The 27032-nt window shown below is 38.9% G+C and overlaps 2 protein-coding genes across 7 annotated transcripts in view; one reads left to right on the top strand and one right to left on the bottom strand.

Moving 5' to 3' along the window:
• The window catches only part of ADCY5 (adenylate cyclase 5), a 204341-nt gene extending 201313 nt beyond the window's left edge, over window positions 1–3028 (top strand). Inside the window, exon 21 of the mRNA XM_023931292.2 lies at window positions 465–3028. Within this exon, the coding sequence (XP_023787060.1) occupies window positions 465–593 (129 nt within the window). The 3' untranslated portion in view covers window positions 594–3028. The remainder of the gene's footprint in view (window positions 1–464) is intronic.
• Window positions 3029–6412: 3384 nt separating this feature from the next.
• Window positions 6413–27016, bottom strand: SEC22A (SEC22 homolog A, vesicle trafficking protein). Of its 6 annotated transcripts, none has more exons than XM_086898542.1 (9): window positions 26886–27016; window positions 23774–23939; window positions 23267–23498; window positions 21584–21787; window positions 20103–20266; window positions 18826–19020; window positions 14075–14193; window positions 11006–11071; window positions 6413–7591 (listed from the first exon to the last, which is right to left on the bottom strand). In XM_086898542.1, the coding sequence occupies exons 4-9, from the start codon at window positions 21763–21765 to the stop codon at window positions 7391–7393; spliced, it is 927 nt and encodes a 308-aa protein (XP_086754668.1). In that variant the 5' UTR covers window positions 21766–21787; window positions 23267–23498; window positions 23774–23939; window positions 26886–27016; the 3' UTR covers window positions 6413–7390. The 6 variants fall into 6 exon arrangements, with proteins under 6 accessions (XP_086754668.1, XP_086754669.1, XP_086754667.1 ...); XM_086898543.1 differs by lacking the exon at window positions 26886–27016 and adding an exon at window positions 26395–26729; XM_086898541.1 differs by lacking the exon at window positions 23774–23939 and having other exon boundaries at window positions 26886–27012.
• Between the last annotated feature and the right edge of the window lie 16 nt (window positions 27017–27032).

Genomic DNA, 27032 nt, shown 5'->3' with positions numbered 1-27032 from the left:
CCCATTGCCCACTACCTTCTCCTTCATAAAACAACCCCTGACTCCTAAGCTGTACATTCACTGTGTAACTTCTAGGTAATTTTTGAGGACATTTTAGTAAGTTTGACCTGTTTTCCTACTGCAACTCCAGTGATACAATGAATGCATCTGAGTAGACTGAACTGACTGGTGTGTTTAGAAAAATGTCACTAATTTGTTACACTTTATCCAGTGACCTCCTTGAAAAATGCAGTTTCCCTAGATGTGAACTGTGTATGACACCTGTACTTTCTCAGATTCTAATGGTTGTGTTTGTTCAGCAGCTTGTGCCAACCTTTCAGTTAGTGACTGATGTGCAAACATTGATTGACTTAGGAACAAAAGCGTTGATCCTATTTATTTTGTCTATGGATTACTCCAAAAGCAGAAGGAAAGACTGTGTGGAAGACAAGGCAAGCATCTCTTTACTCTTGTTTATTCTGCAGGTAACCACGGACATGTACCAGGTTTTAGCAGCCAACAACTACCAGCTGGAGTATCGAGGGGTCATAAAGGTCAAAGGCAAAGGAGAAATGACCACCTACTTTCTAAATGAAGGGCCTCCAATTAGTTAGCACCGACTGCAGCACCACACAAAGACGGATTTTGCATTACCCAGGATTGTGAATCGGAGAAGAATCATTTTTTGGCAGTGAAGCTGAACATGCGGCACAGTTGAAATTTCACCCCATGACTCTAGAGCTGGTATCAGCAAATTCTTTGGCCACCCATCAAGAAAGGCAAAAGAAAGAAACCACCTTGGAGTTGTTCCTGGCTGTGTGCTAAGTTGACCAAAGATGTGCACTACAGAGTTCACAGATAAGACATGAATTCGGCATTTTTAAAAAGGCTGCTACCACAGGATGGCATAAGAAGCTATTTAAGTATTTATTGACGCAACACAACATTTACTTGGTTGAAGGAATGTATGATTCACTACAAAGCATTATTTTGGAATGGATTTGCACTCCCATAATATTTCCATCCCATACTGCCAGCTATTTGAAGTGTACCACTGTGCTTTTATTAGCTGTTTTTTGAATGGGCTTTCAAAACTGACACCCACTGTTGCAGCACACAAAAAGGCCTTTTAGAAGGGCATTGGTAATGTTTTAGTGTGAAAAGACATTATAGCCTTGGCCCACTCTTTTCCCTTTTTCTCCATGGCTAAATGACTGCTCTGCTGAGTGGGGCTGGCACACCTGATGAAGGGGAAGATCAGGATAAAGGAAGATGGCTCTACAACCATATTTATTAAAAAGTCATCTGTGCTCTTCTTTGGTATCTATCAGTTTACAGGGGAAAGACTAGATGTAAACAAGAGACACTTTGTGGGGGGAACTCCCCTGAAATTTGTTGTGGGTTTTTTTGTATTTTTTATTTTGTAATATTGAAAACATGGAGATCTAACAGATATACCAAATTCTATATTTTGTAAATTATATATAAATTAGAAGGCAGGCTGTCCACACCGAGGTGTGGGGGGAGGTGTATATAACCTGTAGACTTTTGTGTAATTTTTTTGTGTAATACTCTGAACACAGACTTGGCAGTTTTCAGATTATCACTATACAATCAACCAACAACAAACAGGTGAGTTTCCAGGCCGAATCAGATGCATTTTAAAATGAAAATCCAGAAAAATCTACAACCCCAAAGAAGAGGAAAAACCCGCGGTAGTCACAGAATTGTTCCGTGCAGCATTCCAGCGGAGGGTGGCGGCTTCCCACTGGAAATGGGACCTTTGAGTTTTAGCTACTGAGATGTATCAAACATGTCAAAAAGAGCTCTAACCAAATCTTCTAATTATTACCAGGGGCTCTTATGAGAAAAGGAAAAAAAGCTCATTTGAACTTTTATTTTAAAAACATAATTTTTCATAGATGGTCTTAATAGAATCCTGCTGATCTGAGAGTTGTCTGACGTTGTAACTGCCATGTGACATGACAAGGAACTATGTGCTGCAGCATCGAGTTGACTTTCCTGTAGTAAGCACTTATTTAAACTGATTCACAGATTTTCAATTTTCAGGAATTAGGTGATCTTCAAAAATTATTATGATGACAAGTGTGTATATGAGGTGGTCGACCTTAAAATAGTGCCATTGATACTGTGTTGGGCATCTTTATCACTAGTGGGGGGTTTCTGAATAGTTCACTGTTATCATTTATGTACCTTTTCTAACTATGAAAGAAAAATCCCTTGATATTTTATTAAAAAAAGAAAATAATTTTAAAAAAGCTATATTTTTTATATTCTATGAGGGGAAAGTTTTGATATTGAATTTGGCTAGCACTAAAAATTACTCCAATCTTTTGACATTTAATAAACTTGTTTTCCACTCTTCTCAGGGCAGAATTATTGTAGTACTCACAGCATAATGATTGCACTATGGTGGTGGCGATTTCTTTTTCCTACTCAACAATGAGAATAAGTGAAAATCCATGGATCTGTCTTAATTTGCTCTATTGCTAAGCATGACCTGAGCATTAAGCCATTTAAACATGAGCTTAAATGGCAACGCCCCTTTCCTTCTCCCTTCCACTAGGAAACATCTCTGAAAAGTATAGTATATTGACTTCTGTAAAACTGCCAAGTCTGCCCTTGTACTATACTTTTGCTCCTTTACATCCTTCCTGGTTTGCAAAATACTTAAGTTACATCATGCTGTTATGCCTTTTTCCCCTCCTCCACCTCCCATCCCCTTTGTCCCTCACTGAGTTTCATTTACCTTCATGCCATACACTTGGTTTTAGGTTTGCTTTCTGCTTTCCAAAAGTCTGCAGTCTTCTTAACTTTTGATTCATCTTATGAAGTTGTGTTGTCAATGAAATTTCAAGTCCCCAGTATCTCTAGCTGTGATTGTTGACAGTGTGTCATGATCATTTCAAGGGGTATTCACACACTCTTTACTCTGGATCTTGCAAAAATGGATACAGTTATGATTTCCCATGGAAATTGAAATCTATTTAAGTAATTTAACTATATTAAACACTGTTTCACTGGTAAAGTGTCTCTGTTTTATTTTAGTTGCATCTGCCTGGTGGGATGAGAGTTAAGTTGTGTAGGAGATGCTGGATCTGCAAACAGAAACATCCAGATCTTGTCTGGCACTGATGGATGCCCTGATCCTTTTTGTGCTCCCAACTGCCCTTGGAATCAGTCTCAAGGCAGCTGAGAAAATATACTGGCATGACTGAACATCTTAAATTTGTGTGTGTACTATTAAAAAAAATAAAAGGTTTGTATTTTCAAAAGCACATCATCTTTGCCGAAGAATTCCCCAGGTACGTTAGTGCTTGTCCTCTCAAGGACACTGGAAGGAGGCAGCACTGCTGCCAATTCAACGTTTTCCATCTTTACAGGTAAAAGTAAACATTGCACGTGACTGTACCAATTAACAGGAGCCTCAGGTAGAACTGAGAAACAAAACCCTGCAGCTTCCAGTTGACTTCTTTTAGTAGAGAAGACATTACACAGGCAGCTAAAAACCAAATGCCCTACCATCTGTTCCAGGTTAGGAGGGATTTTACGAGTGTACTGAGAACACAGCTGTAGGAACAAAAAGCCATGAAGTATTTAAGGTATCAGTCTTTAAGTTCTCCACCAATTTTCTATTTAATACTTTCTATGCTCTCCTAAATAATCATACAAAATCAGTTTAGGACATTGCCTGATGTAAGCAACTTTTTTTAACTACCTGGAGAAGGGTATTCCTGGGGGGAGAGAAGTCTCCAGTGCTGTGCCCTTTCATTTTAAATTACTCTACATAGACTGGCTGAATAGTTTTCCCCAAATGTATCTTTTTCCCACCCAGAAAGCATTTTGATAAATTTTATGGTGTTTAGCCACTTCTCCCCAACACAGATCTTCCTTCATCAAGTATCTGCCTGCATATAATAAAATGATACATTTGAGACACACTGAATTTCTTATATGTGTGTCTTGCACTACAAGTATCTCTGGCCTGGATATTTATGTGTTATACAACAATCCACAGACACCAGCACCTGGCCAAAAAGTATGCCCAGAGGCAAATATTTTCATTCTGTTAAGTTTCCCAAGTGCTCCTCAGAGTACCATCACTTCCAGACTGAAGTTCAGTTGTCAGAGAGAGCAAGCTTGGGATGCTGCTGGGAAAAGGGCAGCTCAGCTGTTTTAAGCTGAAAAAACTCAAATTTCCATGCTCTTGACCCACTGTCCTTGCAACTGGAGGAGCAAGTAGGCTCTGGGGAGGTGGGGGGAGGACTGAGAAAACTGAATTTCAAGCAGGATGGGGGGCAGGAGCAGCAACATTTCCCCAGCATTTGGGAGCCAGGTAGTTTCCTGTAAAAAGCAGAGATCTATTTCCTGTCCCTGAGCACCTCTCAGACCCTGCACGCCCTGCTGTGCCCTGGCACTGGCCTGCAGGGCAGGTGAGGTGGCCGCACTGCTGGGGCCAGCCCTGGCCCGTGGCTCCCCCGGGAAGAGGGCAGGTGCCAGCCGGGAGTTACGACAGCAGGAGAGCAGCACTGACGCTCCGAGGGGCGGCTGGGGCAGCACGGCCCTGCCATTCCAATAAAAAGCTCCAGGGGACAGCAGCTGCAGTGAGCTTCCCTGTAAGCAGCTCGCCCCAGAGATCTTTTAACAGAGAATTTTAGATGCAAATAACTATTGCCATCTACTGGAAATGGCATTATATACCTACCTTTTGTAAGTCAGGCAAGCCTTTGGTCATTCCTTCCTGAAAGCAAATACAGTGACACTTTATGAAAGATAAACATTCTGTTGTAGGTGTTGGATGAACCCATTCCAACCTTCAGGAGATCTTCCTTTATCAATACAGCATGAAATGGGCTCTGCTTCTGCTAAATCCCACAGAACAACTGAGCAACCACAAATGGCCATCTGCACTTCATACTGAAGTAAAGCCTGCTGTTGAAGAGTAATCAGCTTTCCTATATTCATCTTCCTAAGTCTGGTAACTCAAGTACCCAGTAAAATCAGCAGGGAAGCCCCTGCCTGAATGCTGAGTTTGTGTAAGCAAAAAGGAAATCCTGGGAATTTTCAATAAATTTTCACCTCCAGCCTGGCCTGCTGTATCTTGGTTCTGATCTCACACCAAAATGTCAGCAAGTTCTAATATTACAGTCAAACTCAAACATGCTAAGAAGCCATGTTTTTAGCACCTAGTAATACCACATAATGAAGAACAGTCATGCTCATTAACTTTTCATTGTGAAATGGGATTTTATCAGTGCTATAAAAACAAGCAAACAAAACCCCAACTGTTTTCTGTTATACTGGCAGTTGCATTTGTTCATTATACCTGCTAATCAGCAATTAGTTTAATGCCAGCATAACTGGAATGGAATAATGGCGCCAGATGCTATGACAAAGGAAGTTTTCATTCCTTAAAAATGGATCTTTGGGAATAGAAGGAAAGGACAGTGCCTCAGAGAAAACAAAATTGTCTGCCAACATATAAACCAAAGAAATGATGCAACAAAAAAATCTGTTTGTGCACAACAATCTGAGTTAAAAACTAAGCAGTAGTACTTAAGGCATTCGTAATAGCTTCCCTGCCTATCAGTGGAGGTGGAAAGACAGGTGTAAGAGTTCTTCTAGACACTGTAAGCAAAATAAAACCTAGCTATATACTTATAATAGATCTATTTTTTATCACTGTTTTTAAATGGCAAAGGGCTGCTCTTCACCATTTCAGAATGGTGCACTGGATGCTAATACAAGCAATTCTTGGTGCTAAGCTAAGGCTGTTTGCTGCTCATGTTCATAAACACCTTCTTCCTCTCTGTCCCTAAGTGGGGAGGGAAGAAAACTGCAAAGCACCAACCCTGGAGCCTGCACATCGAGGGGTCTCCAAAGGCTTCACCTCAGACAGCAGCCTGAGACACACCACTTCCCATTGCAGTTTCATCCTCTAATTCTTCTTGGTTGTTTTATTAACTAACACTCCATCATTTAAAAAGAAAGATATCCAGTTCCTTTTTTCTTGGTCACAATATCTGCTACTAAATAACTTCTTTTAAAACATAACATTTTGGTATGAAATGCCCAAGAAAATTTGCCTGGGCCAACATTTCATAGCACAGCAGATCTCTGCCAATTTCCAAATCCAGCAACACAAAAGCATTGCAACCTCTCTGCCATTAAGGCTTGATTACAACTTGTAGATAAAAACCTACATCTATTTTTACATTATAGAACATCATAAATAACTGTTGTATAAAATCCCAATGTAAGTGATGGTGGTCTTGTATGGTTGGTTGGGGCTTGTGTTTGATTCACCAGCTTTGGGAGCATACAATTGTTCTCTCAACTAGATCACAGAGGTTTTATCCCCGCTCAAAAACACCCAACCCATAAAGCCCAAAGAATCAACACAATCCCTGTATTTCTTGTTTAAACTAATCAGACTGATTTATTATTTTCCTGTCACCAGTTGTCTGTCTCAGGTTTGAGCTAATTATTCATCCATTTCTGAAAGGAAGAACATATAAAAAGAACAATAATCCAACAAGTCACTCCATTTACTCACCAATCCGTTCTCTTTCAACCCTTCCAGAGTCCAAACACACGAAGCGTGCAAGAATCCTGGATTTAGTGGCAGAACTTTTCAGATAATTACAAAAATGAACCCTATCTACAGAAATCAATGTCAAAGAATAATTAAAAGAAAATCATAAATGAAAATACATTAAAGAACTTACAGCACAAGAAAGAGCGCCATGGGTGAAGCCAATCCCCAGAAACTGAGTTTCCAGGTTACATTTTAATTAAGAAAACATTCACATATATGTCAATGTGAAACAAAACATTCCAAAATTTAGTATCTTACATATTCCACATCTAGTTTGCTAATATGCAATAGCATTATTATTATTTAGCCTATTCCCTACTGCCTCACAAAGGCAAAACTGACCTTGGAAGTGAAAAGCTTGCACGATATGCAGAACATACTCTACACATTCCTCCATTAATGTACAAATGTATTTCCACATTACCATCAGATAATGTGATCATGCAATACCATCAGATAGTTCCACATCAGATTATCTCCAGGAATGTATGAATGAAGCTTTTTTATGCCACCAGTCATATTCTACATATACATTTCACTGCATGGATATGTTTCACTTTCCTCCTCTAGTCCCATACTCTTTTGTGTCCTTTTCAAGAAAATAAAAAAATAATTAAAAAAAGGTTCAACCACCAAGTCTAAAATGTCCATAGGCATCTTACATTGATATATTAGAAAGAAAAAATAAAAATAAAAAAGCCCCATTCAGACAGCTTCTTCTTTTGGAGAACAGCTTTACATTCCTGAGAGTAACTACTGGAACAAGACTTGGTCTCAATGTTCCAGGACTTGTCAGACATTGTAATCAGGAGACTTTCCCTGGGGTTGTCGCAGTCGGATCTGTAAGGTAGAAAAAGCTCCCACAGTCACATGGAAGAAGAGCTGCCACAGGTTGCGCAGTTCGTACAGGTACATGTTACACAGGCAGATCAACCCAAAGGTCAGGAAGGATTTGGCATTCCTCCAGCCTGTGTAGTACACAAACAGGTAACACTGTCAGGAAATAAAAAAGAAATCAGGTTACTTCATTGAAGAAAAACTATCTGGTCACTGAAAACTTACAGCCCAAACCAAGGAAAAGTCTGAATCAGACATGGAAGAACAGTATCAATTCAGCAGTCATAGAAGGATGAAGAGTACCTGATACCAGTACAAGTCTACATTTTGCTTGCATTAAACCCGCTCTGAGAACAATTCTTTCACAATAATTAATTACAGCCTGCAATGAGTGGCCTATGACAAAAGACAGTGGATGTTCCTGGCAACCTCTAGTCAAAATAAACTCTGCTCTACTCAAGGAGTGGAGAAGGAACAACAGCAGTCTTCTTCAGGAAAGCAATAGGAAGGACAGGGACCCAGAGCTCAGCACAAAGCAATCCCCCAGACACCTCCCAGTGTCCTGCCAGGAGTGATGCTGTGATGCTGAGGGTTACCTGGCAGATGCAGAGGCTCACACCCACTGCCCTGCTTCGTCTGCTGCAGAACTGATCGTATTTGGAGAGACACAACTACTCTCCTGGAATTCTACCACATTTTAGGCAATGTTCTGCACAATGTGGTGTAACACAGTCTGTCAGGACTGCCCACAGTTCCCTACTCAGCCTTCTTCCTACTGTAACAGGAAATCTGTTCAAGTCTTTTGCCTCAGTTTTTATCTCTAAAAGGACACAGCTTTTACCCAGACATTACTTTTATTTCTTCTCGTGTTTGAACTACTCCCTTAACTGCTACAAAATAAAAAAAAAATCTTCTGTCCCTTCCCTTGATCAGGTCATTTCTGCTGAAGGAAGTTTTTCTCTGAGCTTTAAGGTAGATAACAATAGTACTTATGCTTACTTTCTATTCCAAATCTGTTCCAAATGGATTTATAACTATGGTCACACATATTTAATAGCATCCATCAACAGATTATCTAAGTGTCATTTCTGTTCTTCCTGGGCATTTGCCATGTTTTATCAGTCAAAAAACTCCATTTTCATTTTTCATGTTCTTCAAAAAAAAGGCAACTGAACAATGCAATTTATTTAGGTTATTTTATATTCTATTTGAACTCTTACCACTTTTGTTACAAAGCATACATTTCCACTGCAAGTGTAGCTGAGAGCAGCAAAACTATTGAAGTGTCTGGATATCTAAGTATTGTCAGAGAGGTGAGGACTGGCACAATCAGTAAGATTTATATGTCCTTCCTCAAAAGCAAAATAAAACTAGAGATGAATAATCTGCATGTTTCAAAACCCAGACAGAAGTGTTCTGAACCTGCTTGGCCATTCTGAGAAGAGTAAATGCAACCTACTTGTGCTGACAAATTCAAGAAGCATATCTAAAAGAGCAATTAGTTGGTACTGGTATCTCAGCAATAAGAATTGAGATAATTTCCTAGTGCTGTCACTTCCACTGACAACGTATGAACAAGTGTGACTGCTTCCAAGATTAAAATAAGAGTCAAGATATGCTTCATCAAAATGATTAATAAAGGCTTGAAAAAAGTAGTTTAAAAATGTTACTGTAACATGATGTCGTATGACTGTGACTTTTACTAAAGAACTGTTTTAAATGAATTCTGAAGTGTATCTTTCATTGGTCTAGCTCTGAACTACTGGATGTGCTCCTTACAGAACAGATGAAAAGGCCAAAAAACAGTCAAAAAGGCCAAAACACTACAGTTTTAACAGCTTACTGTAACAAGTACTGTTAGGAAACTCCTGAGGGTTGTTTTTCTTCTACTAAAGGGAAATGTTATTGTCAAGTGTTATACTGAGCACGCTTTTATGAAGAAGGCTCCTCTGTGCTACTTCAGAGAAGATTTTGATTTTTGATTTTGTTTTTTTTAATGAATGCAAAGAAATGACTGAAGGATCAGCTTCTGATACCTTCCACTTCTGGTACAACTGAGGCTGTTGTTACTTATTCTTCTTTAAAAAAGACTAGAAACTATGAATCAACACTAGACGTGTCAGTGAGCCTAGAACATCCATGTAAGTCCTGTTCTTTTGCCTGCATACCTGAGTTCTAACCATTTCTTGGGAACTAGAGACACACTGCTGCATTGTTATTAACTGAACAAGACAATACAGCATGAAGGATGCCTGGTGGGTGAATGACAGTGAAATGTCAGTGAAATGTTGCTGTTGGACAACACAGAGAATTAATGTCCTGAGCTCTTAACTGTAGCCAAAGAACATCAGAACATGCCAGAGAACCAACAACCCTCAATTCTGAAAACTGACCAATCACATTTTGCAGGAATGATACCAGACAGTGGGAAACAGAGTTTCAACAGATGTATTTTGAGTATCAATAAAAAGCCTACATTCCAAGTTGCATGGATTCTTTCATTCAGACAGCTCAGTTCAAAGCAAACAGTGGAGGAAAGATACATATCCTCATGTCTCAATGGACAGACATGAATACTTTATAAAGAATAAGGTTTCCAGTTCAGGAGACGAGGGAAGAAGTGCATTTTTTACACGAAAAAAGAATGAAGGAGCTCTACCTTATCTGATATGGAACAGACTGCTGGCATGGAAAATTAACACCAATCTAAATTATTTAAGGCAGAAGTTGATGGAAAGTCAACAAGTGCTGAAGAACAGAAGTCACGTTTTGTGACACTTTGCTAGAGATAAATTGTAGAGTATGAAGATTACAGATAACCTGGACAAAAGACTGATAGAAAGGCATTTTCTTATATTATTGTCTGACACAGTACTAAACACTGGCACACAGAAACAAGTAAAACCTGCATACTCCACAAGTCTAAGATTAAAATCAAAGCAACTGAGCATGAGAGACACAGACATAGGTTAATGTAACAGCAGTGTCACTGAATGACAGATGCCAGCAGGCACCTTGCTATAAATTATAAAGGAAAGTCAATATTCAGATGCAGAAATGGAATACTGAAAGACAAGAAAAACAAGGGGAAGTATCAGGCAGGAAATCAGTGAAAAGTGGCCACAAGCTTTGAAAAGGAAGATACACCTTAAAGTACAAAATGAGGAAAATTCCAGGGTGCAGTGCTTAAGTATTACTGTATTTACTTTAAATCTGCCCATCAGGGAGAAGCAGTAAGCAATTTATTCAGATGGTTAAGTCTACTTGAACTATGAAACTATTATTTCAAGAAAATAATGTAACCTCCACTGCTTGTGACTTTAGAGATAATTATCTTAATTAAATGTCTTAATCATCCAGCTGGAGAAAAAATGCTGGCAAACAGAAGCTCTTTGTATCAATCTACTACTACACGATACTTTATGATTAATGAAAGAAAACAGAGCAGAAAATATTTTTTATTATCACCCTATTCAAGTGTCTGTGACATTTAAGAAAACATAATGACGCTTACACATGACTGAGTAATGTTTCTAAACTCTAGTGAATTATGCAAACAGAAAAACACACCTGGTACAAACAGGCTGCTGTTCCAAGAAAAAATGCAATAACATAGCTGAAATCTTCACCTTCATTCTGCAAGAATAAAACAAAAAGCCATGTTTTACAAAGAAACAAGTGAAATACCAGGCATTTACAGTACAAAAGTTATGAATTATTGCATGTTAAAGTAGTTTCACACAGGGATTTAAAGCAATTCCTTTACCACACTAAACTGAGAATTAGGACTAATGAGTGCTTACCTATGTGTCTGCAAAAAAATCATGACCTGGAGTCTGACCAAACTGTTTATTCACAACAAACAACTCTTGCCAAGATTTTTCAAAAGCTTTAAAGAAGTCCATCTCTAACACTGGATATTTACCTTCTCCAGATGCCTTTGAAAATTAAAGTCTAAACACTGGTAGCCACCTTTAATAGCAACTTTGTAGAATTGTGCCTTCCTAAAGTTTCACAAAATGGAAACGAGGTTAACAGGAAAAGACACAAACTGGCCACTAGGGTGGGGTAAAACTCTACAGACAGAATAACGAAGGCAGCTCTGTGCTCAGACAGTGAGAGCAAACAGCAGCACAGAAATTTATCCAACAGACTTGGAAAATAAGGTTCTCTTGAAGGAAAGATGGAAAAATTTACTTGAAGTGACAGATTTTTCTACTATGTGTTTAGAAAACAAATCCTTTAACTTATTCAAATGGGTTTGAATAAGTTGATAAGAGAATACTCTGCTGAGCAGAGTAAATTTCCACACTCAGTGACTATTCTAACTGCATTTCTAGCAAACATCTGCAACCACCAAAAACTTCCCAAGGAAAACAATGGGTAGTCATGCAAATGTTTGTCCTTGAGAGCAAATATCACTTGAGAAGATGGTGGTGCATTCACAAGAACAACTTGTGTCTGCTGAGAGTATGTTCAGAGTGAAATATTTCCATGTCCTGTGCTGTGAAGGAAAAACTTTGCATGTCTGCACATAAAAATTACATACACAATGCAGTAACTTCTACCCAGTGTGTCTTTGCCCCAGTGCCACTGTGTATTTGGTGGAGTACAGTTACAGATTGTAACAGAATTTTACTAACTCCCAAATAAAACCACTGATGATAAAGCAAACAGTAATTTCAGAGAGATGCTTTTGAATGACTTCTAAAATACATTCCATTAATTAAGTTTTGGATTACATCTCCCTAAACCTTGTGGATTTTTCCATAATAAAGTAAATTAAGAGAAATTTTAATGGATTTTTAGTGTGCCTCATTTGTCAGAAATGAAAATTATCTTCCATCCATACTGAAATCTATTACCTCCAGATGCAATAACACAGAGAATAAAATTAACTGGATGTCCTGTCATCTCTTAGATTAATCGAACATTGGTGTTCTTTTTTAAAACTCAGCTGCAGAAAGGTAACAAAATAAGTTTTAGCAACATCACACTAACTGACAGAAATCTGTTCAGTACTATTTGTACTACAGCATACTTTAAAATCATCATTCCTATTTATAAATTGAGAGAAATGTACATAACACAGAAAAACCTAATTAGGGATAAAGTAGAGATGTACGTTCAACTTGGCCTTTCTTTAAAAAACAAACCCAAGATAACTCAAAAAGAAGGACCTAGCATGAAACATTTCCATAAAAGTTCATCTATCCACTAGTCTTCACAAAATGCTGACACTCAACAGTACTGTTTATTCAATCTTTACATATATCAATACTATGTAAGATAACAAATACAGGTATTCTTCTTCACCTAAAAAAACCCATTAGGTATCAAAAATATTGCAGTTGGGTGCTGAAGGGCGTAGAGACCAAGACTTACAAGGAGCATTTGAGAAACTGAGGCTGTTTAGCCTGGAGAAGAGAAGGTTCAGGAGAGAACTCACTGCTCTCTGCAATTACCTGAAAGGAAGTTGTAGCAAGATGGGGGTTGGGCTCTTCTCCCAGGTAAGGGGTAAGATGAGAGGAAATCACCTTATGCTGCACCAGGGGAAAAATTTCTTCACTGAAAGGGCTGTCAAGCTGCCCAGGGAAGTGGTTGAGTCACCACCCCTGAAGGAATTTAAAAGCCTTGTAGATGTGGCATTTTGGAACATGGTTTAGTGAACTTGGCAGTGCTGGGTTATGGCTGGACTCAGGTCTTTTCCAACCTAAATGCCTCTATGAAATCCAGATATGTTTGAATGAAAAGACTATCTACCAACTAAGCAAGAGGATCACCGTTTTCTCTCAGAAAACATCCATGGGGTATTTAGTTTCTATGTCTATCACCACAATAACAGCCATTAAATGGTAAAGACATCTTTGGTTTTTTTGTGGCAACACACATAACTTTCTGTGCATGCCTGCTAAGTACTGTCAGCATATTCACCTGAATTGCTTGAAAGCATAAACCATTATTAGTGACACTGTAGCACTTGTGGGAATACAACCAGCAGAAGAAATGGAATAGAAATAAACTGAAAGGCTACAGGGAGGGCCATAGTAGAGATTTTACAGAAAAAATACAGGTTCAAGGGAGATGGTTTGGGGAGGGGAGTTGAGAAGAAATCAACAATTTTCTGACACTGATCCTTACAATACACAAAGAGAAATAAGGTTTATTAAATACAAACAAAAAAACTACAAAAGTTCTCTAAAAAAACCTATTTTATAAAACCCGTTTAAAGATTCCCGCTCTGTGGACTTTTCAATAAAACTGCCCAGATTTTCAAAGCTGCTCATTATTTCACTCAAGTGTTTTTAAATAGCATCTATAGAAATTAAACGCCTCACACCCTGGCATAAATTTAGAAAACAGAACATTATGTTCACATCCTCACCGCTACCAAGGTACCAGGGAAGGAGTTGGCCACCCACCTTCCACTGCTGTTGAAATCATAGCCTCGATGAATGAGGCAGCACACTCAAGGAGGATGCAGGGATCACAAACAATACAGGTTTTGTAACGGAGGCCTGACCTCACAAACAGTACTTCTCAAATAAAACTGGCACAACTCATCATACAGCATCTTCTAAAACAAAAATTCTGATTGCTGTGATGCATAACTTTTAAATTCATACACATGTACAGTACCTGGAGAAGGCTTTCTATGGCATGGAAGCCACGGATTAAATTCAAAGCTCCACATAACAGACTAAGCACAAATGAGACAATCCCTGGCAGAGTCACAGGTTCCAGACGCTGATGAGGAGCTGCAAAGCAGATCAAAGAAAGATATCAAAGGTCAAAGCAATGCCTTCAGAAATTCAATAAAATAATAATCTCATTTGTCAGTGGCTTCTAGCTCAAGAAATTGCTGAAACAAACCACAAAATGTCATTTCTGTTTTCTAAAAATACAAGACATTGTAAATGTTTCAGCACAACGTTTAGCAAAAAGTAAACTTTCCTCCAGTTTAGATTTATAATTGATATATATAATTGATATATTTAGTCTCTATCTCAATATTTTCCAGTTATTCGGTAGGGTACTGATGGCTGCCCAAACATGCCAGGAAATCAATAATAAAAGATGCACTTGCTAGTGAAATCTGTCCACTATTAGAACCAGCTAATAAGTCACATACTTATGAGCTTTTCTCACAATCCCCACTCTTCTTTAACATTAATGCATTAGTGAGATATTGAGATTGACTTAGCTTGTTTCCTGAACAGAACACTGAGGCAGAGCTATCACAGTCCCCTTCCTTAAAAACACAGCAAGTGCTACCAAAGACACACATGAAGAAACTGCTCTGAAACTCAGCTGGGATCTCTTTTACAATCTTATATGCACCTTCCAGATTGTGCTTAGCCTCTTACAAGTAAAACACAAAATTAAAACACTCTTACCATGCATACCCACTCTTTCAAGCTTATCTAGGGTCACAAGACATGTTCAAGTATATAACAGTTATGTATGTTCCTCATTACTGTCCCTTTCCATAATGAATAACAGAAAGCAAATGTGAAAAAACAATGCAAAACTCTTAACAGTCTGGGCAACACTGGGGTAACAATAGGACTACTGAGCTGTACTCAAATCATTCTGTTCAAATCAACCAAGTGTAAAGATGTAAACAATGAAGTTAATGAACTGTAACATTAATAGAGAGAGGGGTGTCAATCCCAGTTGTTTGTATTGCACACATCCAGGAAAAAGGTTTTTCAAACAGTTTATGAAGTTACAGAACCTAAAAAAGCCCCAACAAAAGCTATTGATAAGCAGGCAGGGCTGTCTAATTATGAGTGCACAATAACACAAAAATAAAATACAGGATGAGTTCAGTTAATTCATTTGTGCTGAATTTAATAGTGTATAAGCAGTTGTGTTTTTTCATAAAGAAAAGCATAACCCATGTTTAACTTTGAGAGCTCATTGCTTTTCTAACTGTAGGGTACATTACGCCCAGCAATCACTCAGTTAAGGTTAGATGTGCTAGATGTGCTCTTTGCATACAACACCACTCTTTTTCAATGACTCCAAACTGGTTGTTTTGTTTTGGCTTTTTTAAAACCCTCTCAGCCAGAGACTGGCAAAAAGCTGACGGTGTATATGACTGTTTTTAGCCAAAAGTAATTCTATCCATTAACTGGTGGATAAAATTTGCTCTCTGCTCTCCAGCTCTTCAGAAAATCTCCTTTTCCCCATGCACTGGGTAACTTAAAATCATTGTGCACTGTAACAGCTTCTATAACACTTCTTTGAGAACCATGGGAGGAAAGTAAAGAGTCTGGTCAGCTAAATCAACAGAGTCTATGAAGATCATAAAATAGTAACTTCTCTCTTACTAAAATATGAAAAATAAATCCAAAAAATATAAAGGACATTATGTACCATTACTAATGTCATTAAACTCTACAGAGCTTAAAAAATTTTAGTGTTACATCAAAGCCACAAGAATCATTTATATACAAAAGATGAAGGCAAAACCAAAAGAATGAAGAAGGATTGTCAGAGAAGGCAGGGTAAAGGACAGTTGACTTCAAATTGGTACAGCCACCAATCTTGGAAATATGCTTAAGTGCCATACCAAAAATTCTCAGTTCAAATAAGGCACAAGTTCTGAATTTAATGTTGACATTTAAATAAAAGTTAAGGAAATGTATATGACATGAGAAACTACATTACTTGTAAGAAAGTTTATTTAAAACTAAAATGTGAAAAAAAAAACCCCAAAAGCATGGAGTATACCATCAAGCAAAAAAAAAACTTTGATCTGACAACTGTTTCTTCACTGAAAACAGCTCAGAAAATAGTAATTTTATCCTAACCTGAAACATAACACATCAGCATGCTGTGACCCTATTTCTAATGCCTGCCAACACCTACATGTACCTTTGCAGGAAGATTCTATCCATAATCTGCACACTTTATGCTTCCCACATGTAGAATTACCCCTACTCCTCACTGCACTGCACAACTCTCAGAGGGAAAAGGGCTGCTACTGCAAGCAGTGCCAGCACAGCAGGCCTGGACTCCACACCCTGGCTACACATCCAGTCACAGTGTGAGCAAGTGAGAGCCACTGCTTCCCCCCACGGCCCAAGCAAATGCCTGCCACTCTGCACAACTAAACAAGATTTGCATCCACCTAACTTCCCACCTCTGGATGCTCTCCAACTTCATTTAACACAGTTCACTCCAAAAAGTCCTACTTTTTAACAGCACAGCATATTCAGGAAATTCCACTAGGCACATCTTACAAACATCTTTTTGTAAGAATCTGTCCTTAGAGCAAAGGAGAAATCTGGAAGTCCAGCCAACTGTGTGGGCAGCAAACATCCAGAGAAAGTTCTATTCAAGGGTGGAGAGAAGTGATGAATGTAAAGAACGACAAAACCACTAGCAGACTTTCTAAAAAAGACACTGTTATTCAATAGCATCTAAAATGTGAAGAGCTGAAGAAATAGCAAAGTGCCAGCCTCTCAAAATGTACAGCCCTTTGATGGTGAGTTTCTACAGCAACTCAAGGAAGGAAGTGGATAACTGAACCGAGATCTATGGAATTCAGAGGAAGAAGAAAGTTAAAAGCAATTGAAATAGAAACAGAAGAAAAATGACATGGAAAGGAAAGAAGACAACAGAATTGCTTCTGTAAGAAACTGTGGAGAGGCAAGTAAAAAAAAATAGATCACCTGCCAATTATTGCTGAATTTTCTATTTTAGTTAAAAGGGAAATGATCTCTATGTTTTTTTTTAATTTAGCTCTATATTACCTTCCAACACTCTTACTTAAAAAAGTGACAAAAACCACATCCCCCACTACATGGGCAACTTTTAAAAAACCAGCCAATTTTGACACAGGCTGAATTCTCTCATATTTATTGCCTTTTATTTTTCCAACTGCAGGAAGTTCGAATCTATACAATTTTCAGTTAACCAGCTGCCTCTTCTGCCACCATAAGCCTTTCCACAAAGCAGGATTACATGAAAACAATAAGAGCAAACAATAATATAAGAATCAAAAGTGGCAAAAGAGTGGTATCACAGCATTACACACCTTTAAAAAGAGCCCACACATGGAAGAAGATGACAAAGGTATGTACAGTGATGTTTAGAAGATTCCACTCTTTTAAACAATTTAAAACCTTCACACTTTTCCCTTCCTAATTTTCCTGAATCTAACTCCAATACTGTCAAATTGCAAACACAGAGATTGCAAGCTATTTTTACACTGTCTCATAGCACCTGGAATTCTCAGAATCAGGGCCCCAGAGTACAAACAGCTCACCCTACTCATTTTGTTTGGTTTTCATCTTCCATAGAAAACAGTTTTCAATCTTCTAGAGTAATCCTCATGAGTAAGTACATAATAAGGATAAAATACTGGAAAAGAGATCCTATTAATATATACATATACATAAACTGCACAAAATCTCATTTATTACAACATTGTAGGAGGTGTTAAGATTTATGATTGCAATTCTATGATTTATGATTGCACCCTGACACTGTAAACTGAACAGCATCAGTGTGTGCCTGCTCAGGATAATTTATAGAAAGAAGTACTTTTGGGAAAAAAAAGGGAAATATATTAACTAATTAAAATCAACACTTCCTTCCATTCTATTTACGATTTTGCTTCACTAAATTTGGATGACTGAAATCAGATGATGTCAGTATCACATGTGGAGTCCATGTATCCGTACAAGGATTTGGCATTTTGTTTCTGTCTTGCTGGGAAACATCTGAAGGTGGGCCTCAAACCCATTCAGAGGATTCACTTAATAGCACAAACCTTTAACCCAGCTCAACCCCATAACTCCACATTTACTGCCTAAATGAAATAAATTAAAGTTTTAAAAAATTAATGAATACTTAAATTAATTTGGCAGTTTTATACAAAATTGCAATTTTTAACATAGTACACAAGGCACTCATTTTAGAGAGTGCATCTTTTAGTGAGCACAGCTCTTTGGATTTTCACCACTGTAGAGGATTCCTAAAGAGATGCTTCTCCCTCCAGCTACTCTAACTCCTGACACTGCCCTCAGCTTATGTCAACACTAAGTCTTACTAGGCAAAAATATCAGTATTTTCAGAAATATTAAAAGGTCAAAAAATAAAAATCATCTTCTGTTAAGTGCTCATCTTCATTTGCAGGGTTTTCTTCCTTCAATAAAGCAGTTCATTGAACAGAGTCATTTCTTCCTCTGAGTGCCTTGGGAAGGTAAGTATTTGGAGCAGGAGACAAAACAGACATCTGAGCTATAATGCACATAAGGTCATACCAGCTTTATGTTTTGGAAAAATGAATAAAAGCTTCTTTTTTTGAAGAAAAAAAAAGAATTTTGCTGAACCTGTCTCATTTAAGGATACAACAATGCAAGTCTGAAACTTACCTGCAGATATCTTACCAGTACCCTTATACTCCCCCACAGGTATATGAGAAAAGCCATTGGCTGAACCAAGTTCTGACACAGAAATTTGATATGGTGGTCTCAGTTTGATTTCTGTCTGCATATCAGCAAGATTCATCTTTGTTGACAAAGAACGTGTGTTGTTGTATCTCTGTTTGGTCCTCTGAATGAAATTATCTGCAAAATTTAAAATAAAAAGGTACTTTTCTATGGACTTTGTTAATTACATAGTCCATGCAGCTTTTCCATTCACAAACTGAAATATATTGTTTGAAATACTTGCATTTATCTTGGATTTTTAATGCTATTTCTGTTTTGTGCCTAATACATCATGGGCTATTTAATTCTGCAGTTAAAAAAAAATTAAGCTCTAAAGATCTAATTATGTAATAACAGAATAAACAAATGACTTTTCATTGCATGAGACTGAATGCATTTCTAATACAAAGGATTTGCTGCACTTCAAGCTTTTCTGTTAATTTAGTAAATATCCTTATTCAAAATTACATTGTGGAAGAAAAATTACATTGTGGAAGAAAAAAAGTGTTCATAGAAATCTTCACAAGGAGGACAATAATGTTATACAGATATTGTCAATAACTGATTGAATTATAGACAGGAATTAACCAACTGAAGTATCTCCCCCCATGTTTCTAAAACTGCAGTTCTTTTTGCTCGAATGTGTTTTATAAGAATATCTAATTACAGTCATTTCTAATATATAGTATTAAAGCAACATAAATTAATGGAATTCATAACAGCTGTTATCTGGTATATATGAGCTGCATTTGGAGTCTGAAGATTAAATGTTCCACTACATTATCAGACAAATAAAAATTTCTCCTTTTCATGTATTGAACAAAAGGAAGCACAGCTAAGAGCTAACATGAAACTGCAATCTTTTACTTGAGAAATTTATGAAGCTCAACGACTTCACAGGTTAAGTATTTCAACAGGTATGAAGTCAAACAACTCCTAGTATTAGGCAGAAGATGAACTCCAGAGTTGGTCACACAAGGCTTAAATCAAAACCTACTGGAATGAACAGAGTAAGTTTGGATAAAACTCCAATAGTCTAATTTAATGCCCCCAGAAGCATTTCTTTATTGACTCTAACAGGAGTTAAATCGGATTCTAAATCCACCTGAAATAGAGCTATAAACAGCTTTGGACATTTTTTTTGTGTGCATTAAGTTGTATCTATTTAAATACTCATTTGTCTTAGTATGAGACTGAAGGGGAAAAAGGCAGCTCCTTACCAAACTCTATAAAACAGTATGGTCTGATAGCAGTATTCGTCTTCATCATATTGTAGGTAGTGATGAACTCCTTCTGAAGCTCGTCCAGGAAACAGAAAGCCAAGACACTGGGATAATTTTCAGTGCACAGCATCATATAGCTTACCCCCAGAGAACTTATAAAGCTAGAATTGAGAAAACATATCAAAAATTTCAAATTTAAATTCAGTGAGTTAACTGCTTTTCTAGTCTGATCTCATATTCTATTACCAGAAAAACAAAAACTTATCTGGGGTAGCAAAGGAATAAATGTTTACTGAAAAGTCCAACATTATTCTAAAATAAAAACAAGTTACTTTTAGGCAATGTTTTACTTGAACACCACATTGTACAATCATATGAGAAGCTGGTTTACATGTATGTGTTTGTCTATATGTGTGCATGTGCACACATATACACACACCTGTGAAACAGAAAATAACAAAGCTTTTAGGATGCAGAAACACAGCAGGTTTGTCCCATAACAGCTTTTCACTCATCTCAGATGTACAATATATGATCTGGTGCAGCCCAAAAATGCAAAACCTTTTCTTCAGATTGGGGGAGGGCTGTTGGCTCTTTCTAGAACACGGGAATAAAACTGTTCTGCAGAATGCAGAATTAATAATTCTCCAAAGACAGTTGCAAGGACAACCAGACGGCAAATATGAAATCAGAAAAGGACAGTTTTCAATATACATATTCTGTTGCATTTAGAAAATTCATCAGAGTTCCAGTTTTCATGATACATTCAAGTTTCTTTAAAATCTTGCTGGATAACCTACAGTACTGAAAGTAATCAAAGACAAAAGCAGTAAAATCTACCCTGATTAATACCTCATTCTTGAAAGTTTGTTTTAAGCTAATCAGTTTCCAGGCCAACTGTAGTTGGCCTGTCAACAACAAAACAACAAAAACAAATGAACAAACAAAAAAATGAACCCTGAAACTATTTAGTCCATCCTGGGCTTTAATCCAAGAAATGCTGGAAACTCACACATCCCTATAGTAGATGGAGAGGTCTTAGCACTTTCTAGGATCATTCAGATGGTAGGTACACTTTCCCCCACTCTAATTTCTACATGGTTAACTAGGAATTATGATGAAATTACTCACCTCATTTAAAATATCAAAATTAGAGTGAGAATTTATGTCAGTTAAAATGCAAGTGAACTATAACCAATAAAGATCTTACCGAATATCTAATCCAAACATACTCTTTCAGTGTAAAGCCACTCTTCCCATAATGTCCTATGACTTTGTGCCATTACAAAGGAACTCCCATGGAAGTCTGAATAGGTCCAAATCTTTCTACAATTTCTCGATTTTAAATTTCTGATACATACATAGCGCCAAGAATTAATCCTGGTTTGATAACACACTTCTAATGTGAACAGTTAACTTTTTCACTTACAGAGACACAGAAGCTAGGATGTTGCAAATACTTAAATGACAAGCCTTACTTTATATTATACTGTCCAGTTTTCAGAGTACATCTATCAGGAAGCTGAGAAAGTTTTTTTGAGAGCATTTTAAAATATTTTCTACATTCTTGCATTCCCGTGCTCTGGTCATAATCAGTAGATGCAGAAAGTGGGAGTCCATCCCTCACACGGACCACAGAAGCAGATAAAATCATAGACATTGCCAACCCAGTTAACAACAACCTGCAACAAAACATAAATCGGGAGGAATCAGAATTAAGGTAAAAGCAGAAACAGAGTCAACTGTGATCAGTCAAACTTCTCAAGCTCTACAGTGGGTTCAGGCCTAAACTGGGGCACAGTTAAGATTTTCAACTATAATTCAAACTAGAGTCTTAACTGAACAGGACCTACTAATCTACACAAGCCACAAAAGAGTTATTCAAACCTTACATTAAATCAAAACATTCAAAAGTTTAGCAAGGCAAGTATTAAAAGGATTACTTATCTGCTGAGCATCAGTACACAATTTTGTTCTCCTACAAGTGGGCGAACTGCTAGAATTTATATGAAGCCAAAAGAAAACACTTCCTCAGCTCTTAACACTGCTCTGCAGACTCCTACCATATACTACACCTATCACTTCAGACACTATGAGAAAACATTTTTGCCTCCCTCAGATGATGCTACTCAAGTTCCATACAGTCACAAACTGCAAAAAGAAACAGATTTCTGGATACAGATGAAATATGCTTTTGTGTGTGATACTGATATGTTTACAGCACCTTTCAAACTATGACGTTAAGGGTGTTTTATAAGCCCGAGCAGCTGAATGACTGCACTCACAAGCCAGAAATCCAAATTTTCCCCAAAAAGACACTACCTCATCACAAAAGAGAGGCAATAGCTATTTTTTACCTGAACTCTCATCTTCTCTATTTTCCACTCCCCAAAGATTATATATCCATCAGGATACTTAATGAATAATCAACAATATTCAGGCTTTTCAAGGTTATTTACTCCTCAGAGAGAAAGAGGCATAATAATGTAAGCACTAAAAATGTGTTGTCATTTTCAGTTTAGTAAATTCAGCTTCATCAGCAGTCAAACTTCAACCTCCTCTGAGATCCATCACATTAGCTGAATAAATTCCAAATTAATACCCTTGTATTTTACTTGTACAGCGCCATCAGACTCTCCCCAAAGCTGTAACAGCAGCGGAAGCCACTGCTGACTGCAGTCTGCTGAACACCTTGAGGCTTTTATCAGGTGCCCTTGTTATTTCAGCACTTCACTAGAGAATTCCCTCCTGAACAAAGTGCTTCCATCAGCTGGACACAAAACCAGAAAAGAAACCCAACTCCAGGACTTCCTGTAGATCAGCTTGCTGGCATGAAGCAGTCAAGAAACTACACTCATAGTTCTAGAAACTTTTACCTAGATCCGAGTTCATGTTCCCAGAACACATGTTCCCAGAAGGACAATTCATATGGAATGCACATGGACTCATTTTCTTAACTATGCTGCTAACCATATAAATAAGGCAGCAGTTCAAGAGCACGACAAAATTGCAGAGGAGCTTTAAACTGCAGTGGTTCTCTGACAATAACCATCTCTACCACTCAGAACTCAATCCTGACAGGGATGTTTGGGAGCTGTATCAATTTAAACGAAAGAGCAATGATGCGACAGCAAAGTTTAAATACCCCTTCATTAACTTACTTGCACAAAATGTAATTTCATGGATCTGCATTTCCCCTGATGAAACAAGTAACTTCCTTAGCACCTAACACGAAGAAAGGAACATAGCTCCATGTCCTGTTTCAGGAAAAGACAGGGAATAGGACTGCCCTGCAGGAGAAACCCAGAGTCCCGCAGCCAGCTCTCTGAAGAAAAGATATTATTCTGTTCACTTTTCAAATGATCTCGATGGTTAAAGGTCATGTTGAGCTATCTGATGAGATAAGAACAAACAGAAAAAGTTAATAAACATATTTACCGAGTATAAACACACTTCAGCTCTTTTTGTGAGGCCATATTGGAAAGGCCTGAACATAGCCAAGGGAGGTTACTCAAAAGATACTCAAAGGAAAACTAGGATAACAGAGATATTTAAATGTTTCTGTGTTCTTTAAGCGAAGTTCAGGAAGTCATATCACTTGAGGTGTTTAAAATGGGAAAACATGTTATCTGTCTGCACAGTACAGGAGTAACTCAGCTTTACACAACCTTTGACTTTGAACTCCATCATTCCCCTCATTTGCTATGCTTGATTAATCCATAATCTCCTCTGCTCAGAACACTTCAGGAACGAAGCACAGCACAACCACAGCTCTATTTCCAAAGCATTAAGATTTTCAGTGTCCAATCTCATCACAGTTCTTTGCTCCTACAACTGAGGACAAAGAACATAAATACCACTAACAGCATGTATGCATAGACAACGGACAAAGCAAATGATAAGGACATCTTCAGAGGTATTCTTTCAACTTTTATGTCTATTCTGTATGTAAATAAATATTTGCAGAAATCTTGAACAAAACTTTCTTCAAGAGTCCTACTTGTATTCAGAGATATACACTGTGTAACAGAAAACAAGGTTCTATTGAAACAAGCCAATTCTCTCAATAAACTATGAAATCATGAAAGGTAGAAATTGGGTTGAGCTGAAGATCTTGGCACCAGTTAGGTTTTGTTACCATCATCTTAAAAACCCACCCAGTGAAAATATGAACTTTTTTCTCAGCCTCCTAACAGCAGAATCAGAAAGCTATCTAAAAACCAGAGCTAATAAAAGAAAATAACTTTGGAAGATCATACATATGTCAAGAGATGTGTAATACATATACTGTAACAGAACAGTCAGCATTACCTGAAAATGTATTAACAAAGAAAAAAAGTTTACTAAATCTACTTTACCCAGTTCTCAAAACAATATACCTTTACACAAGGAGCCAAGTGGTAAATTTGATATGCACTTATAAATTTAGAGGTTGAAGAAAGATATGGCAGTGCTTTTAGAGCTACCTCTAAATATCTTTTTTTAAACATCTATTCAAAGCTGCTTTAAGTAATTCACCAAATTGCTACTAACTTCATATGTTTTCCTCCAAAAATTCTATATCCCTCAACCACCTGAAGATGACAAAGGACTGCACTTCCACTGCAAATGGTCTATAAATCTATCCCAGCTGCAAGGAAGTGAACAGATTGGGTTTGCTGTCTCATCCCATGACAGAATTGTGGAATACCAAATCCAACCAGCAGGTGTTTGGCTCACAGGTATCACAGAGGGTCCAAAACATCTCACCAGCCAGTGGAACCCTTGGTCACAGGCCGCTGTCCATTAAATTCACATGTTATGTGAATTTAAGAGGCAACTGGAAAAGTTCACAGAAAACTACCAGGGGTATTAAAACCAAATCACAATCCTTTGCTCAGCGTGATTCTGACCCCCACATGAACACCAACAGGGAGAGTACATCGCAGAAGCATCACTCCATGCTTGCACAATTCGTTTCCCTTAGTTAGAATTTACTTCTGCCCCATCGTTGTTGATTTCCCCTCCACAGCCCTCACTGCAAATGAGGACTGCGTGAATTCATGGAAAAGAGGAGGATGGAGAAAGCTGGCCAAAGACAGATAAGGGTCAGCAGGGTGGCTATTCCTCTGTTACTCCACCTTCCCAAGAGCTGTCCAATTTCTCATGCACGTGTCAGCATCCACTGTTTCACAGCTAGGAATTAGCACATGTGCCTGGTTTCATTTCCTCCCGTGAATGAGAAACCTCAGGTGATGGAAACCAGAGCCTGTTTCACTGTGCTTTTTTTTTTAAGACATACTCAATTATCATGTTGTTTATTTCCATGTTATGATGGTACTTGATCCTGAAGCATCTAGAAAAGTCCTAGAAACCCTGAAAACAGAAACTGTAACATTCCAGCCTTTTGTAACAAATTCATGGTCTAACTTGTGATCTGATAGTTAATTGTTTTAAACCTATCTGACATAGTTTTTTAACACTTTTAACAAGTGTTTGAAAGTGATCTGTGACTATGATTTGCTCAGGATATTTCACCTTAAGAAAATCTAGCTTTTGCAAAATTCTGAGCAGATCTAATGTATTGGCAAACCTACCCTCATGCACCTGATAGCCTTCAGCCAACTTAATCACAGCCTTTCTTGTTGGGATGCCTGCCTCCCATAAAAACCTTCCAGAAAATATAAAACTGGGAAGTGTGTGCAAGCTGCACTCCTGTCTGACACAGAATAAAGATAAAACTTCTGTGTTTTCTTCGAGTATAGCGAATACTGTTGGACAATTTATTGCCCCTGCTTCTGAGGGTTGTGACAGCTGCACTACACAGGAAGGAGCCTTAATTTTTTCACTGTACATCATACTTCAGAAATTCGTGGTACAAACTGGAGCACCACAGAAGTACACAACAAATAAAGCCACATTGACATCACCAAGTATGAGACAAGGGAATAATCCTTTATCACCAGCCAATATAATCCTTTCCATAAAGCCAGAAGGAAAGAGACCTCAGAGGCAGAATCAAAATTCACAGAATCAATGAGGTCGGAGAAGACCTCTGAGATCTTCGAGTCCAACCTGTGACTTGCCAGCACCACGTCACCAGCCACCGCTAAGTGCCACATCCAGTCTTTCCTTAACAAGTGGTTCCAGACACAATGACTCCGTCACCTCCCTAGCTTCCCAATCCAGTATATAATCAACCTTTCTGAAGAAATTCCTCCTAACGTCCAAACAATTCTGAAGTAAGGGAACGGAAGAAGTTGCGTCCGAAATTTTGGGAGCTTGATCCTTTTACCTACCACCTACTTACGTGGCAGCTCCGACACGACCATCTGGAGCTGCAGCAGAAGCGCTGACTCAGTGGTCACTGACTTAGGCGGATCCGCACCGCTCCAGGTCACAAAACTTCACACAACCTCCTGCAGACCCTGGAGAGCGGCGGAGACCCCTACACACAGCGGGCTCCTGCTACCGGGCGGAGCTTGCCAGGAGCCCCGAGCGGCCCTCGCTGCCTCCCGCGCCCGCCCTGCCCGCGGCAGCGGCGCTGCCGCCGCCACCGGCACCCCCGACACGGCGGCGGCGGCCCCGCGCCGACCGCAGCTGAGGCGCCAACGCAGCCGGCCCTGAGGCTCCGCGGCCGGGCCTGAGGCCGGCAGGGGAGGGCAGGCGGGATGGGAAGGGAGGGGAGGCGAGGCCGCGGCGAGGGCCGGGCGGGCAGGGCCGGGCGGCGGCTCCGGCCGCGGGTCCCGCCCGCCCGCGCCCCTCATGGCGCCCGCCCCGCGCGGGGGGCGCGAGCCGTACCTGGGCAGCGGGCGGCGGCGCGCGGGTCCCGCCGGGCATTGTGGGAGCGGACACGTCCGCGCGCGCAGCAGCGCCCTCGCGCGTTGCGGCCGCGCGCTGCGGGGCGGGGCCGCCCTGAGGGGGCTCCGGGCGCTCCCGGTGCCGCCG

This window comes from Cyanistes caeruleus, chromosome 7, assembly GCF_971803275.1.
Source record: "Cyanistes caeruleus chromosome 7, bCyaCae1.hap1.1, whole genome shotgun sequence".
Taxonomy (NCBI): domain Eukaryota; kingdom Metazoa; phylum Chordata; class Aves; order Passeriformes; family Paridae; genus Cyanistes; species Cyanistes caeruleus.
This window is presented reverse-complemented; position numbering and strand designations above follow the sequence as displayed.